Genomic DNA, 18,092 nt, shown 5'->3' on the forward strand with positions numbered 1-18,092 from the left:
GGAAGTGGGGGGGGAAAAAAATTCCTTATATTTCAGAAGTTTAATGAGATATAAAAAAACAAGCTGACAAGTACAATATGAAACAGTGGCTCGTTGAAACCTGATGGCACCATATGTAGTTATTGCAGCACTTTCTTGCCTCTTTCCAACATCTGCTTGATGGAATTGAAATGGACTTCAGTCCGTGATTGGGGTTCATTACATGTTCAAGACCTTTGCTGACCTATGGTGGTGTATCTGTGTTCAGGCTGGGTTTGCTTTGGCTTAATTCAGAAAAAACAAAAAAGCATTTTTTTTTTCTCTCTCTTTTCTTGCTGGTTTACATAATTGTTGTTTGAACTGCTAGCAAAGGGCTCTAACCCTCGTGGTCTACCAAGGACTGTGATTTTACGAGTTGCGAGATGTTTTTACAAGCACTTTATATAATTCATTGCCATGAATTTTCTTTTTTTCTGACAAGATTTTTTTTTTTTTGCAATGCAGTTAAAAAGCATACTGATGTAGGAGCTGATTTTGATTCTGAGCACAACATTCATGCTAACCTGTTTGTCAAATTAAACAGAGGATAAGGGCTGACCTTTTTAGCCAGCTACATTGGCTACAATGCTTGGCTTTACTCTCACAGTGCTGTAATTTGAGTAATGCCACTAAAATTGATCCATTGATATCGAATCAACTGTAAATGGGAGGTGGTTTGGGTAAATGGCATGTATGTATCATATCCCTGCAAGTTTACTTAATTAATATTATATGCTCTTGATTGTTTCCTTGCTAACCTGCCTGAAAACCACACCTCCACAATCCAAGTGATTTGGAAAGAAGCTGCATCTAATACAACATAAAATATAAAAGCTGGGTAAGGTATTGTCTCTCAAGATTAGGTTTACAAGTCACGCCAAAAGCACTTACGTCAGTGGTTTGTGTTCAACATGGGGTTTTTTTCTCTTAAAGCTACTGAAAAGGACTACACATATAGGAGAGCTTGAATATTTGCGTCTAGTTAGACAGTTTGAAGTTGTCCTCATTCCATTCCCCTGGAAGGTGTAGTGAGTTTTTATTCTAAGGGAAGAGTCTTAACATGAGCATTCTTGAAATGCTCACGCAATAAATAATGGCCTTGATGTAAAGGTTGGACTTGGAAGAGAAAACATAGATGAATTTTCAAGAGTTTTATTTTCTTTTCATTAAAGTTTTTTTTTTTGCTACAAACTATTTATAGTGTTATGTAAGTGTTTTTTTTCTTTCCTCTATCTTCTGTTAGGAGATTCCAGCCTTTAAAAAAAACAACAATTCTTTAAAATGTTTAGTTGCTCATTGCTGTATCCCTTCATGGAGTTCTGTTGCCTGGAGAAGGGTTCTGTTATAGCTCTTTAGCCACAAGACCTTGAGGTAGAATTGAGTAAGATATTAGTTTAGAACTGGATATTTCCTATCCTCTTACTGGTACCCTTTAGTTGTAACGCTGGGAGGGAAGTCTTACGAGGTTTTTATTATTTGTATACATCTTTAAATTTCTCAAGAAAATTTCTCAACCTTTTTATCCAGGAAGGAAAATCAAAAGAACTAAAACGGTCAGAAAAGCATACCTGTAGAGTACACTTTAAAATTATTTTTGTCGGTCATTTTATAAGCATATGAAAAGAGGAGACTGTATTTCACCCTGTGAACTCCGTCAGTTCTTTAGGAGTATACAAACTTTATTTGATAGAACCAGGTACAATATGCACTGAGAATGGCTTAAAATTTGTAGGTTACAGATGAGATAATTATTTCTTCCACTGCCCAAGATACAGCACCAAGAAAAGATTATATTTCTTTATAAGATTAGACCAAATCTTTTAAACCCTACCTTTCAGTTGAAGCTTTTTTCTTCGTTTGCCAGAAATGTGAAGAAGCTATTGATGCTATTCAATTCAGAGAAATTGGCAAATACTCCTTTAATCCTTCAGTAAAACTCGAGTCAATCAGAGAAGACTGGTAACATGCTGTGTTTGTGCTAAATATACTGTTCCAAGATGAAGTCTGCTGTGCAGTGTGCAGCATAAAAGATAACGAAAGCATCCAGCTGATAGTTTCAAGTCAGTGATAGTTAACCACATGCGTTCTAAGTGCAGGACAAGACAAAAATCAGTTTATCTGCATTTAGCATTTTCCGTTGCTTTCACAGTAATCTTTTGAACTTTAACAGGCAGTCAGGCACCTGGATTACACACATCTTTTTGCATTGCTGTATTTTTTATAGCTCTTTATGCTTTGTCATTGCTTCTTCAACAGTCTTAAAATTAAATGAGTTGTCTTTTTGAACTTTCCACCATGTTTTCAATTTTTACCCAAGATTGCACTTGGCACATATGGAGAGGAATTATCATGTTGTATCATGAGTCAAATTCACTGCAGATTAGACTCCTGCAGAAATCCAGATATCCACCACAGGGATGAGGCAGCCGTAGAATTGTGGCACAGCATTTTCCAGCAGTTTCCAAATCGGAGACCTTAGATTCAAAAAGCTACCTCTTTTTTTCAGAATGCGATGGAATTTGTGTTGGACTTTAGTTTCATGCTGGTATGTGTTCTGTGGTTTTGGACAAAATTCCTTCTGAGAACTTTATGTTCTCAGTATCTGAGTTCTCTAAGCCCGGTAGCGTGTTCTATTGTGATAAGTATGACATTATCAACCGTGGTCATCAGCCCGTGCTTCCGGCATAGGTGTCCTGCTCCAGCTCACAGTGGATCAGTATCGGTGGTGATTTCACAGAAGCCATTTTTGAGAAGAAGCGACCATCTCATAACTTAATTAAAAAGTAAAATCTTGAATGTAATGTGGAAGCTTCTCTTCATTAAAAATAGCAAAAGACGACTCACAGGTTTTGACAGAAAAGTTTCTGCAAGATCTTTATTAGCAGACTAAAAAAATTATTCATGTTGAATTTAAGTGTCAAAACTAAGCTAAAAATGCACATTTTCTAGCAATCATGTTTCCTAGTCTTTTCTATTTGTAGATTTACTATTATATGACTGCATATATTTCTGGTTTTATATTACTATAAAAATGTATTAAGGCCTTGGCCTGAAGTCAGTGAAACGTTTTTCATGGATTTTATTAAGTTTTCAGTGAGAATGAACTTTTAGTATTAAGGAATTACAGGCACCAGAATGGTGCCTGTCAGTAGGACTTCTTTTGACCAGGTTAAATCATTGTTTTCAGGAGATTGTAAATGATTATGCTTGGTTGTGCACGTAAATTGGAAATAGTTTGAAGGTATCAGAGTTTCTCTTGGGTAAAGGTGCAGGAAAGGCTCAGGTACTTGGGCAGATTTGTAAGGTAAGATTGACAAGTAGTAATGGTTTTAAATGAAAAGGATGTGCTTTTAGACTAGATACAAGGAAGAAATTTTTTACAAAGAGAATGGTGAAACACGGGAACAGATTGCCCACACTGGTTATGGAAGCCTCATACCTGTAAATGTTTAAGGTCAGGCTTGATGAGGCTCTGAGCAACCTGATCTAAAGATGTCCCTGCTCACCGCAGGGTGGGTGGACTAGATGACCTTTAAAGGTCCCTTTCAGCACAAAACATTCTGTGATTCTACAATAATAAGACACGCCTGGGACACAAAAAGCGTGTGATTAATACAGTGTTCTCATTTCAGAGTAAATCTTGTGTTCAAAAATATGTAGTACTTGTAATTTAAATAGAATTGCAGATGTATTTGAATAGGCATAATTATGTGTCTTGATGAAGCTTAAACTTTAAATAGCGAGCAGCAGTACTGTTACCATCAATACTACCATTAAACTGCAGTAGGTGCTCGTGCTGCCTCCTGACTCGCTAATATTGCCTGTAAGCTTTGTTCAAGTTGACCTTTACAAATTTCCAAAAGTTACAGTTTGCAATTCAGCAAGTTTGGCAGAGGAACATACATAATTATTTATATCCTTCTTTGAACAGTAACCAGATGTGTCTTGTTTTTCTTCTTTCTTTCCCATTGTTTTTACAAAGTGATGTTAATCTAAGACGTTAATCCGTTTACAGGGTTTTTCCACAGCACCAAATTCCCCTTCGGTGAATTCTCGTTCCAGTACCCTGGGTCCATCACTGTCCCTTGGTAACATCTCAGGAATGACAGCAAACCCAGAAGTGAAAAAACGCAGAGCACCTCCTCCACCAGTCGTGACACCTGCGTTGCAGAACGTGGAGATGAGTGGACAAGAAAAGACAGCAGTACAGGTAACAGTGACACATGCAATGGGCTTCTTTGCTTGATGTGCTGGCTACCCTCAGTTCATTCGTCAGACCTGGAGTAATTCATAGATATTTTGGCTAGCAATTAACTACAGCTCACCAAAACTCTCGGTCTTACAGAAGAAAATTGTCATGGAGTTTTGTACATACTTACTCGGCTTTCTTGAGCCCAATCCAGGCTTTCTCCCATGTCAAGAATCTTTCTGAATCAATAAACTTTTGTGCATCATTATGCTAAAAGAAGGAGAGTGAAGAAAAAGGCAGAAAAGCTGGAGATTTTATAGGCTGACCAGGCTTATTGGCCAGGGCAGCCCTGAAAAATGGGTGACAGTTCTAATGACTGATGAAAATCTTCAGCATTCTGTTTTGCACAGATACTTGTCAGACTGTCGCCTACATCCCTATTTCCAGAGCTGACGTGAGATACCAGATAATCTGCTCTGCTTTCTGAGTTGTGCCATGTGACCTTTTGAAGCACTGCTCTGTTTTTGCTTTTAAAAAAGGTCACTGTTCCGCAATACAGTTATCAAGTATTAAACAGAAATAGGGGGGAAACCTTTCTGAGGACCTAACCCTTTGAAAAGAATAGAGTTAAGGGAAAAGGAAGTTGTTCTTGTTTTTATAGTGACATTCAGGTATGTATGTTACTAAACATGTACAAACACCTTAAAACTTCTGGTTCCACCATCAACAAAAGCATTACGTTCTAAATGTAACCTGTAAAAATCAGTGTGTAAAGCTGTGTGTGGATGCCAAATACGAGTGCAAGGAACCTTCAAAGTTGTGAACTGACTCTCTCTGCTTAGGGCTTGTTGCCTCTACAGCAGACTGATCTTTGGAAAGCGAACTGTATTAGTGCAAAATGGAGCCGGGAAAGAATCTTTGAGTTCAGTATTGTGGAGGAGGAGTCTAGTGCTCAGTTTCACTCTGTCACTCTGTTTATCTGTCTTAAGATATACATTAATTACCTTCTCCAGTGCAGCATTGTGTAAGCAAAGCTGATGTGTGGTCTTGGTAAAGGATCATGGAATCTTACTCTTCCATTCTTAAGGTATCCAAAAGTGTGATTGCTGGAACACAGTGGTGTTTCATCTTTCATAACTGGAATAGGTGCCTTTGAAATAACACTTGCTTTATAGACACAGCAAAAGAGAAACAATGTTTTCTTGCAACATTTGGTAGACTTCTGAAATTTCTTTTTGAAATTTTGGCTGTAAATATTTTGATGAGGTTTCTTATCCTTCCCCTTCAAAAAAAACCCCCCCCCCCCATCCCCCGGAGTTTTAACATTTAATGTGTTTAAGATAAATGGATCTTTAATACAAAAATACTGTGGCATTATAGCTGATAAGTTTATACAAGTATGGTAATCACAAACTATGTTATTCTGCCATTCTCTCAGGCTTATCTCCCTGCAGTGTGACATTGAGATTTTGTGTTGCACAAAACCATTGAAAACCTAAACTCTCTTTAAACATGTTAACATTTCTATTTTCAGCATTGTTGCAAATAGATTAAAGTGCTCACTTTCTGAAGCCATATTTAGTTTATTTATGGCAAGTAGCATACAGTACGGTGTCAACTTCAAATTCTCTTAGTCTAAAGGAAAAGCTATTTTGAAAAAGGGAAACAGATGAAGGTTGTGTCAGAGGATTTTCCATGACAAAGTTAATTTTGGGAAATGGAAATGTCTTGTGCAGCTGACAAAGGCAATGAAGAGCACGGTAGATTATGAGCACAGTTGCTAGAATCTGTTTTGCTGCATTTACTGGGCAAAGGACATGTTTCTGAAAATGGTTACATGGGTCAAAATATTAAACAGCTATGGTGTGCTCCCGAAGCTCCCAGGCTGAAAGTTGCTCACAGGCTGCCCCATGGTTTGAACGAGAACATGTGGAGTATGGATGAAACGAAGCACAAGTTGCATGGAGCAATGAAGAGATAATTATTTAGTATTATGTGGGAAGGTAGCAACAGAGATACTGTTTATAAGAAAACCCAAACAGTTCTGTTTTATCTACGTGCAGTCTATCCAGTTTGCTGTGAAAATAGAGTAAAAAAATCTCAGGGTGTAAGTTTATTTCTTTAGTTTATGGGAAAGAATTAGCACTGATCTTTTTTTTCAGGGAAGGACGTCAATTCCTTATTAATGGACTTCCTTCCATAAAAAGATAAGATGTTTGTTTAGAAAACTTTATTTATGTGCAACTGTTACTAACAGGAAGATCCTGCAAAAGGGGAACATGTTTATTTCCATTGAAGCTAGCACATTAATAGAAAATAAAAAAGGTGGTATTCTGAACTTTCAGGAGGTGTTTTCTATTTTAGCTCGCTGATTCAATGAAGTTGTGTAGCGGAGTGAATACTGCAGCTGTTATGACTACCTGTACTTTGACTTTCCAATAAGCCTGTTATTTTTAACCCATTGTTAATCTCCAGGGCATTAAATATTCTTTACAGCACAGAAGAGTCTTTAGGAACATATATCTCATCTCCCTGCCTAGTGGTTGCAAGCAGAAATTTCCATGTGTGTGAAGACTGGGCCATATTAATTTATGTTTTAAATTTAGATTTTCTCCACTTGCTTTTCCAGATAGGTGGATTGCTGCAATATAATTTTGCCGTATTGCAGCTTAGTTTCTGTGGGGATTTCAGTAATTTACGTCCTTGAAGGTAAAGCCCCTGCAGTAACTTTAATTACTTTTTAGTGCAGCATCTTTAGTTTTCTATGTCTATTTAAAGGTACTATTCCCTCTGTAACTCTCTTAAATCTCCTCTAGAAAATACTCTTTTTTGTTCAGAGCACAGAAACATTGCAAGATGTTTCAGAGTATGCTGAACGTGCTAAATAGTTTTCAGTGGAATGCAGAGTCAAAAAACGGAGTCTACAGATTCCTTCTCTGGAGACTTTGCCCCTGTTTTTTTTAACATCTTCCAAGTGATGCCATTTAGAATAAAAAGATGCTTGAAAAAATGTTCTTCAGAAGGCCAGTGTATGTTAACACTTTCTGTATGAAATGCAGAAGGTTGGATTCTTTAGAAGCAAGGACTTGCCCTCCTTTCCCAATTTGCAACACAGAGCCCACACCGTGCAGAGAGGGCAGCAGAAAAGTGTAGGGGTGAGCAAAACCTGGTCTGCCCCGTTGCAAACAATTCCCTGTTCTCTGTCACAGCACTTTAGATGGTGTGCTAGCAGAATTTGGGACCACCTTACAATAGGCATAGTGTAAGCTGAGTCCCCACCCCAAAAAGCACGCACCATACAGACAAAGTATGTAAGAGAAAACCTGTATAGGTGTGCCATTGTAGATAGAGCGCACAGAGAAAAGCCATGCTTCAAGTCTGACAGAATTAAATGCATCTCCTCAGCACCTTAGTCAGTGACCTCCCATTAAAAGAAAATCAAGTGTGTTTGGGCCATTTCTTGGAAGAACTGGCAAACTGAGTATTTGAGTCTTTTGGAAGTCAAGGTGTTATGCACTGGTAAATGATTTTATGGGAATAATTACTTTTGGGTTTTTTGTGTGTAGATGTGGGGAAATAACAGAAATTGGAATGAAGGAGAATGATAAAGAAGGCCTCAGGGGCTTTCTGTAAGAGCTTTTGCTGTGGAGTGATTTACTGAGAATAATATTGTGAGGCTTTCTGAAGACAACATCAGAATTAGAAGAGGGCTCTTTGATGCCTTCATCTGTATAATAGCTCTGATGTCAACTCCAGAAGCCAGAAATGCGACTTGTAGACTGCGATAAAGGAGCCGTGTGCTATTTCAGCTGCTGCAATTTTCACAACAGAAGCACTTTCATACGATATGTAAATGTATCAGGAGGCACTTGGCATTTGTTACTAGCCAGTGAAATTCCTATACTAATAGAAGAATAGGTAATATAACAAATATGATATTGTAACATGTGTTTCATAGATTTTAATCTTAGTTGTCAAATGGCAAGACAATGGGTTTAAAAAAAAAAAGTATAATTTCATTTCATGTGGGTGGAGAACTGGTCTCACATGTTCAGAAGGTTCCGTCATCAACCATCACAATTTTCAGATTTATTTCCATGATTTATGTAGTTTCCTGGAGGTTGCTATAGACATACTAACATATGTGACGTACTGTGGGTTTTGCCTGGCTTCACATTCCTCTCCTCTCCATGTAGGTCTCAAACGGGTTGCTGAGGGGAGTTGTTGACTCCCCATTCTTGGTGAGGGCCACACTACTTGCAGACTGCTTGCTTTCAGTGTTTTATCAAGGCTAATGTTTTCTCACCAAGAATAATTTATTTATTGAAGACACTTACTCACATGAAAAAAAAAGGAATATTGCAGCCAAAGTCAAAGAGTCACAGGCTTAGTCAGATCATTTATTGACGGGTTTCTTTCTCCCTACCTCCAGTTTATTTTGGACCAATTTTATGCCTAAAAGAGAAATTCAACTTTAAGAGATTAATTTTAACATTAACAACTATAAACAAGATTTTAGTATCTCTCCTGCAGAGAACAAGGTACTCGCGCTAAATAATTTGACAAATTTCTTGTTTATATGACCAAGATATTTGCTGTCTTGTTAAACCAGAAGGATATTAAAAATGTGCAAATGCAGAGAAAATGTTATTTTTTGCAGTCTTACTTGGTGGTTTCTAACACTGACCACCACATAGAGTTTTTCTTCTTCTTTTTTTTTTTTTTTTCTTCTTTTCAAGTGTTTCTGTTCTCCTGTTAGAGATGGCAACCTTCTGGAACATATGTTCTGTTCCAGTGCATATAGCTCTTGCAAGAGTTATGATTCTGCTGGCAGTTGTTGCTGGGACTACCAGGGAGCTGGCAGGACATGGGGTTAGGCATCTAAACCATTTAGTAGCATTTTCATGCCTTTCTCACAGCACACTCTGTGTTACAGTACTATTCACTGTCCTTTTATAAATAAATCAATATAAATAGAATACACCAGCAACTGAAAGCTTAGGTTGCCTGTGGTCGGTTGAACTTATTAAGAGTGTGTCAAAAGGAGGAAATACTCTAGTGCAATGTCGTGCTGAACTCCGAAACATTTGTGCCCATCTGCAGGCAGCCCTGAAATACTTTAAATGACCCGGCAAGTGAGCGCAGCCTATTTTGAAAACATACCTGAAATTCCTCCTGCCAGGAAGAACCACAGCATAATGGTTAAGTAGTAAAAATGAAGGACAAGCAGTAAAGGAAATATATGAATAAAATGATACTGAAATCATAACTAGAAAATTTGTTCAAAGCATTGTTAAACCATGTTCTCGCTCAAATTTCCAGAATCGGTCCCTGAATTTGCAGTTCTTGATTTTCCCATGTGTGTGTCTATGCTACAGGCATGGACTTGGAAGATGCTTGGAAATGTGACTCATTATCGTCTTTAGAAGTAAAATATATTTTAAAACAGTGGCCAAGATTTTCAGAAATGGTTAGCTCAGCTGTCTGTAATTAGAAAGCTGAGTTTGTAGCTTGATGTTTTTGGAACTTTTAAGATGTCAGAAGCTATGTCTGGTTGCTCAGCAACTCGGTATCTGACCACTATGATTTTAATATCACATTATTTTTCACTATACCGCCTTCTGTTGCCAGAGGAGTTTAAATTCAGATTGTGAATATAAAAATATGAACAAAGCAAGCATTTTTTCCGCTAATGTCACCACAGCACAGTGGGGATTTTTGCACAGATATCCTGCTCACATGTTTGCACAAGGTGATTGCCACTCTTCCACCCTACTGCTTCATAATGTAATGTCACAGATTTGTGGTTACCTGACTGCAAGGATAATCTCAATGGATATGTAGTCTCACTGTTATTGCTATACTCTTCAGGATTTCAAAATTACATGCTTTCCTGTGGCTGCAAATTAAGCTCTGAAGTAACAAATACAGAACCTGTGGTACAGTGTTGAGTAAGGCATGTTCCTACTATGTACAACCGTGTCAATAAGGGCGCCATAAGTAGAATTCTCCATTTGTGTGCCCTGTGAGTTAAAGTTTCTTGAATCTGCTGTGTCCTTGGGTATTTCAGATGAAGTTGTTATTTGAAGTAGTAATATTCCTGCAGTTGTTTTTTGTTCTGAGAAGCAGCTGAGTACTTAGAAAGACCCTCCATTGGTGTGGATGACAGCCTGTTTTCCTCACAAATATTCTTGGACTATCAGAGGCATCATTTTATAGGAGAGACGTGATACTAGCAGGCACTGCAACTGTTGGGAGCAAGTTGGACAGAACAATCACAACTGGATGAGAACATCTACGACAGTTACATATAGAACTGAGATTTGTCATAGGCAGGTGTCTAAACCCCTCTTATTAACATGTGCTTTGATCACCTCTGTAAAATTCATGCTCCTACCAGCTTACTGTCATCTGCCTCTTCCTTTGTGCATCTGCTGTAATTCATTATGAGGAAAACGCCACTCTGATCAGAGTCTCATAGGAGAATTTTCAAATTGCGTTAGATTTACCGAGTTGGTTGGTCCTACTTTTGCAGAAATTGTTGCAGTAGTCATACGTGGGGGAAAGATTTTTTTGTGCTGCAAGAAGAATGGCCTTATGCTGTAGGTATTCTCTTCTACCTTATGTTTTCTTCTCTGCTTCTGTATAAGGTGAAAGGTAATGAGCAGTTCATAGTGGAGACCATCTGACAGTTGTGTTCTGCTTTGATAAGAATCCCAGAATTCAGCAAAAGGGTGGATGGACTCAGATTAGTTATCTCCCTTTCATAGGTTACACCTAAGCCAGAAATGTCTACTAGAAGTCAACAAGATACGAGTGCATGGTTTTTTTATCATCTTTCAGAGAGGAAGGGAGGTTTCGTTTGACTCAGAGGTCTTCTGGGTGAGGTCTTCTCAACCTTTCTCTTATGACACATTTCCTTTCTGCCTTAAGTGTTCTGTGAATGTATTTTTGTTTTGCTCTGTGTTTGGTTTTTTTTTTTTTCTGTGGAGCATCCAGACATCTCCTTTGAGAATAACAGATACTTTTTTCACATTCCGAGGAAGGATGCAGTGAATCATTTTCTGCTGTAGGAAAAAGCTGTTTTTCAAAATGTGTCTTTTACTTCTATAAAAGTACTGAATGCTCCCTGAGAATATGAAAGCAGAATTTGTTCTGAAGGAGGAGAGAGAACACTTGACTGACTTGTTAATTATTTTAAAATATTGTTTAAAAAGAATTTAATAATTGAGTTTGTGTAACTTTTTAGTTTGTTCTGGCTTGATTTTTCTTCCTGCATATGAAAAAGGCCTGGAATGTGAATGATGCATGTTTTTTTAAAAAATTCCTTTGTCTTTGTTTGTTCACTCAGGATATCATGAGTGTTAGCTATGACATCCTCATTTTTGGTGGCAGACTAGTTAGAATTCCCAGGCAGCTTGTGATATCTCTAGATAGCATTTTTTGGTGATGGCAGGGATGTTGAATTTTGTTAAAGATGCTCTTTCTCTAGAACACTAGAACACTATTCAGGTGCCCAAGTTATGTAAGCCTTAAAGAAGAAACTTTTTTTTTTTTTTTAAAGAAAGTCCATGATTTAAGAATAAATCTAATTCTCAGTTCTCGAGATAAGTGAGGGATAGTACAGCTGCTAAGAAAATTTGTTAAATCATGCTCTCTTCCTATTTTTTGTATTGGAGTTTGGTTATTAGATGCTGGAGGTGCTGCTGTACAATGCCAGAGTAAGAGGCTGGGGACTTACACAATTGGCATGATGCAGTATTTTGATAAGGTCAGAGAGTAGCTGAGTCTACCTTAGTGTGTTAATACAGAGAAATAGATAATTAGTAAATAATTCCTTTAAAAATTGAGATTTTGTCTATTTCTCTATATTTCACATCACATTCATGTAGCAGTTGCTTATTTTGGATGTACTAAGCTGTGAATACTGCATGGTAATTACAAAATTTTCCATTAGGCTTTTAGTGTCTGTCTGTCTTCTGGGGATTTTTTTCCAGTCATTATGTCTGACATTTTATTTAGAACCTTATTTATTTCATTAATGCATTTCTATAGATGTTTCTATAGATGTCATTTATGGGTATGGTCTCTTTCCTTTTCTCATGAAGACAAAAAAAATCATTTATTTTGCCACACTGACATAAATACTGCCTTATCCTTTGCCCAGAGAATTGTCTACTATTCTCCTAGGATAGTGAAACAGTTCAACTTTGCTTTACATTTTTCACAGGTTAAGGTTGCCCACATAGGCAGATAGTGACTGTCAGGCTTGTCCAATAATATAGATAAGGAATGTACGTTAGTTCCTTGTTCTGAGGAGTGTGCTCTAGTTCCTTTGTCTGAGCAGCAGCTGTGCATAGTATTCTCAAGATGATGCATCAGAGACTGCAGTGCTATCTGAAATAACTGTATCTGTATGAAATCTCTTTCTACCATGTGGATCAAAGAAATAGAAAAAAGTATTACTGAATGGAATCGCCAAATGCTACTGATGCCACATTTTGAGCTTTCATAAAGAGTTTCAGGGGAAAAAAGGTGGAAGTAGAGTTGATGTTTGCAAGGTATCGTAGAATCATAGAATGGCGTAGGTTGGAAGAAGTCTTAGAGATCATCTAATCCAACTCCCCTGCCATGGGCAGGGACTCCCTGTTGCTCAAGGCCTCATCCAACCTGGCCTTAAACAGCTCCAGGGAGGGGACAACCACAAATTTCTCCAGGCAATCTGTTCCACCCTCGTACTGAAGAATTTCTTCCTAAGATCCAATCTAAACCTATTCTCCTTCAATTTAAAACCATTTCCCCAGACATTCATGAGGGATATCAAAACTATAAGCCTCCTAATGTGATTTATGTACTGGAAGAATTACTGAAGATACAACAGAATTTAACTAGTTGGCTTCTCTGTGAAGATAGGGTAAATAAAATAATAAATAGGGTAAATGTGGCTTTATTAAAACAGGCTCCCTGCCTTACAACTCTCGGCACATTCAGCAAGCAGATCGATAATGTGTGATCTGGTTGTTACAGTGTTTCTGGGTTTCCACAGTTTTCACCTAGTTCCCTCACCAGGGATTTCTTAAGGAAACCATGTCTCCATTCCATAAGGAGGAAGGTCATCTTGCTCCTAGGTAACTGGCAGTACAGAAAAGAAAAGAGAAGTCATGAGTTAGGAGTAAATCGTGCACTCATCTGGTGGTGGAAAGTTACAACAGCCTTGGAGTATTTGAGGATCTGTGCTCATCATATTAAGAAATGACCTGGAAAAAAACCCAGTAAAGCGACAAAGTTTGTTGCTGATACTTGAATTATCCATATAGTAAGGACAAAGGCCGAGTATGAATAACAACTCTTGAAAGACCGTGTGAGATTGAGTGATGCAGATGAAAGCGTGTAAAATTCTGTGTAGGTCAATGTGAGGTGATACACGTTGAGAAAGACCACTCTGAATTTTCCATAATACCTTATAAAATACTGGTCTCTCATCTGGCAGTAACCAGTTAGGAAGATCTTAGCATCCTAGGATAATACTTGTTTGAAAAAAGTCAGCTTAAAGCTTGATAGCAATTTAAAAAGCAAATCAGATACAGAGCATTTTAGAAGAGGAAAAGAGGGTAAAAAAAGAACTTTATTACACCACTGTATTGTGAGCTTTATTATGCCATCTTGAATACTGACATGGAATGGAGAATCAAAGATGATCAAAGGTGTGGAGTAGCTTAATTTAGGGACAGCTGTACAGCTTCAGTAAACTGTGATTTTTCATCTTGAAAAAGTGGCATGAATACTATGGGTGGGGATTTTGGCTATTCATCCAGCTGTTACAAGAGCATTGGAAGCTACTAGGAAACAGGCAAACCACAAAAAACCAGGGTGTGGTTCTTCATGCAAGTAGTAGATCCGTGGAGCTCCTTACCCCAAGGGTTGATGTGGGTGGTAGAAGTTACATGGGCTCAAGAGGAGGCTGAAGATATGCTGCAAGAGTGACAAATATGTTGTCACACTAGGAAGTCCCTCACATGAAGATGGTTGGTGGCTGCAAAAGGTATTAGAGAGAAGGTACTGTTGAACATACCTTCACTTTTTTTTCTGCTATACTCTAGGTGCTTGCCACGGTCTGATACAGAAGCCTGAGCAGAACTCTTCATCTGGCTGTTTCTGGAGAAAAATGAACAGATTCATACCTAAATACTTACCTCATATGCTCTGATACCACTCCAGGAAAGTCACTGACAGCTTTCTCAATGACTTCGCTGGGTCTTCTTATCACTGTTGATTTGATAACTGGGCAACGTGTCTCTTACTGAAAACAGGCACAGTTGTCTTTGCTGTTCCCAGTCATGGCTCTTTTTGTTTTGTTCTCATAAGTGCAAAACTTTGCACTTGCAGAATGAGGCCTTAAGTTTTGCCGGTAAATCATGTGAGCGGTAAGAATTTTGCAGCACAAACCTTAAACCAGCTTGGCTGTTACAACTGCCATACTAAAGAGCCCTACAGGACTCCAAGGGTTGTATTTGCAGCCTCCCTGGGCTGCATCTCAAAATGAGATGCAGATATGCAGCTCAAATTACCAGTAGCTGGGAGAGGTATGGGTGATATCCAGTGTGCTCTACTGGGCACGTGCCTTTCACTGACAAAATAAAAAGCAGCATGAGAGAGTTGATCACGTTCCATTTTAATCAGTAGCAGGTCCAGGTACACACCAGATATTCTCTAGATTGCAAGTCCTTGAAGGAAGGAATTGTTGTGATGCTTTTGTCTTATGCAATGATGGTGCCATTGTTTTGCCTAGCAAATGATAGTATTTCTACCTTTCAGGAGACAGCAAGTCAAATGGATGTTTTACGGCATGCTGTTATCTGGCACTATCCACTTTTGCCCAAAGGATCGAACAGTGTTTCTTGAAGAAGAGTATAAAAGGGTAGAGCATTTCTTAGTGACTTGCAGTTAATTGCCATATGTTGAAAAAGCTATGTACAAACTGTTGCCCTTCACAGATGCGAAATTCTGTGGTGGTGTGCATTGAGTTTTATAGAAACAATCATCTTTGTAACTGATCATAAGCCTTAAAAGTTTTATGTATTTGATATTTCTGCTGGAGCTTAACCTGGCTAGTGCTATCTTAATGCAGAGTCCATTTTCATGATGTACTGGAACCAATCAGAAGCAAGAGTGCGTAGTAAAAGAGAGCTGTGGTCCTTAAAATGCCCTACACTGCAGTAAATGACTAAGAAATAAGAACATAGAACAATTAATTTCCAGTTTGAAGGCGATTTGTTCATTTTTCCCTAAAGAGCTGCAAACATGGCATTCAGTTGGCTGAATGAGAACTACTGAAATGTGTTCTTTTCATGTCTGAAAAAACAGTGCTCAGATGGCAAACGTGAAACCAGCCGACAGAACATCAGATAATGTTTGCTGTGCAGTCTGGATGCTTAATTTAGCTGAAAAAGAACACTCTAGTTCAAATAAATGATGCAGGCCCAAATTAAGAGGGAAAAAAGTGCAACGGTGGCCAAAGGCTTATCTTGCTGTCATGTAAGGCATCAAATTTAGGAAGGCTCAAAATAAGCCATTAGCAAAAGGGAGTAATTTGTGCTTCTTTTTATGAGAAAAACAGCTCTAAAAATTAATTCTGGTATATGCACACTTAAACATATTAATTCTTTTAAAGTAGTTATTAAAGGCCACAGCTAGAGAATACATGCACTGTAGTGACTGCTTTCTCAGTATCTTCAGAAAGTATCTGTTAAGGTTATGTTATGTTTTAATATTATTACAGAAAAAATTACAGTATTTTTTCTCTCTATATATAATGAATTCCATAGTTTCAGTCCAAATTGCTACCCATCCTCTTTATAGCTCCTAATGCTCAACTTCATGTTACTGCTCATTTATTTATTAGCAGCATGTGTCCTATTCTAAAAACAAAATTTTAGGAAGCATTTTAATAACTTTAGGCAACTTTATTTTAAGCAACCAATTTATTTTCACAGAACTTTTGTGTCGTACCCTTTTCTAAAAAAAAAATATAATTGTAATTGATACGCTTATTTTTAAACTCTTTTGTCCCATGGTTTTAGGTAGATTAAGTTGTCCCAGTGTGATGGACTAATTAAAAAGAATCATGGCTTTCTCAGTCATAAAGTGACTAAGTGCAGTTGATTATTTATTTTTTCGAAGTTTGGCCAGTACAAACAGATATGTTAGTGCAGAATTTCAGTGGAGGTTTTGCTATTAGTCGGAAGATGCAGCCTCTCCAAAGTGTGAGGGAAAGTAAGACTGCTTTTATACTGGCCCTTTGAGAATCTATCTTTATTCAGAAAAAGTTCATGCTTAATTAATAGATTTTGCACCAGAGGAACTTACAACTTTAAAGTCTGCTTTAAAATTATGTCTTCTTCTGAAAGGAGAATACTGCTTCTTTAGCTTGGGGAAAAAAGCTACTACTTTGTAAGAGGAGGTCGCTGTGTGGCTTTATTGCAATTTTAGAAATATGGTTTTTGTGACTTTGTTCAGGAAATACTAGCAATGTCCGTTCAGTAGTGATTTTAATTGCTTGCCTGCTCTAAGTGACGGCTGGCCTGTGTGAAGGGCTGAGTGTTTCACACTTTGGTGCTACTCTAGAGGGGTGAGAGAATGTAATTACAAAACTTTATACAGTTCCTCAGTGGTCTGCTTTCCTGTTGTTCTCAGCAAAGTAGTCTGGTCCTGCACTCTAACCCGTGTAGGTACAACCTCTGAATTGACGTCAGAGTGATCTAGTGGTCCTTAATGTGTGTACAAGAATCCCAGCGAGGTGAGCTTGCAGTGTCTTTATTGTACTATTTAATGTACATCACATAATAATCATGCAACAGTATAAGATTTATTTGACAGGAGGGCTTCTGATCTAAGATGGCAGTTACTGAAATAGATTGAATTTTTTTTTTTTTTGCAAGTAAACATACATCTTGAGAGTTTGAGTCCTTAATCCTTGAAATAGTCTTTTCACCAGCGTCAATAGCATTCTTGATCTTTTGCAGTAATCCAGTTGTTTCTGGCTGTGAGTTCATGGATCACCTGCCAACTGTTTCTGAACAGACTATACTACCTGCCTTGGGACTAATACCACAACTTACCATCTGATGGAGATCATGATAGTATCGCTTGACCTCCACATGTGGTCTCCTGTCAAGCACTTCATTGAAAACTGGCAAGACATCAGGGCCTGAACATACTGTTCTATGCAGCCCTGGATTTTGGCAGGGTTGCAACATTTAGTTAGTAAACTTCATCTGCCTTGCAAGTTGCAGACAAATAGGACAGGCTGATGTCATCATAAACTTTAACTCTCATTAAAGAGAAAGTATGTGTCAAGTAATTATTAGACTTTGTTGGGCAGAGTGTTTAGGGGAAGTTAATAGACAAAGATCATTTAGGCAGCGAGGCTTCTGAAGAACTGGCATTCAGTAAGCAGTGAAAAATGACCCTAACACTGTGCTTAATTTAGAAACTGGGCTTGTGTTGCTTTTCAGATTTTGCTTGTAACTCCACCTTTCTTAGATCCTAAATTAAAAAGGTAAAAAATTACAAAATAGAAAAATTAACTGAGTGACTGTGCGCTGTGTGTATCAGATTTAATTTAGTACCTTAATAGCATTACATTCTGGTAATTGTTTAACCAAGTAAGAAAACACGGAAAAGCTTCACAAGTATGTTCTAGTAAAAACTGTCCTCTGCTACTTCAAGTTATTTTTTGTTTCAGTTATATTCACGGTCATATCCCAAAGGTAATAGAAGTGGGGAGAGGGAAATGCAAATCCATTTTCTCTGACTGCATACCACCTCAGTTTTTCACCTCTTTAAAAGATGGGTCGTGCACATCACTGGGAGAAATAGGCACCTC

The 18,092-nt window shown here is 37.9% G+C and overlaps 1 protein-coding gene across 1 annotated transcript in view; it reads left to right on the top strand.

The window, feature by feature from the left end:
- Positions 1–18,092, top strand: part of COBL (cordon-bleu WH2 repeat protein) — a gene marked incomplete at its 3' end in the record, with an annotated part of 108,931 nt that overhangs the window by 36,369 nt on the left and 54,470 nt on the right. Inside the window, exon 7 of the mRNA XM_009869993.1 lies at positions 4,034–4,228. Within this exon, the coding sequence (XP_009868295.1) occupies positions 4,034–4,228 (195 nt within the window). The remainder of the gene's footprint in view (positions 1–4,033; positions 4,229–18,092) is intronic.

The sequence above is a fragment of the Apaloderma vittatum genome, unplaced genomic scaffold, assembly GCF_000703405.1.
Source record: "Apaloderma vittatum isolate BGI_N311 unplaced genomic scaffold, ASM70340v1 scaffold8325, whole genome shotgun sequence".
Taxonomy (NCBI): domain Eukaryota; kingdom Metazoa; phylum Chordata; class Aves; order Trogoniformes; family Trogonidae; genus Apaloderma; species Apaloderma vittatum.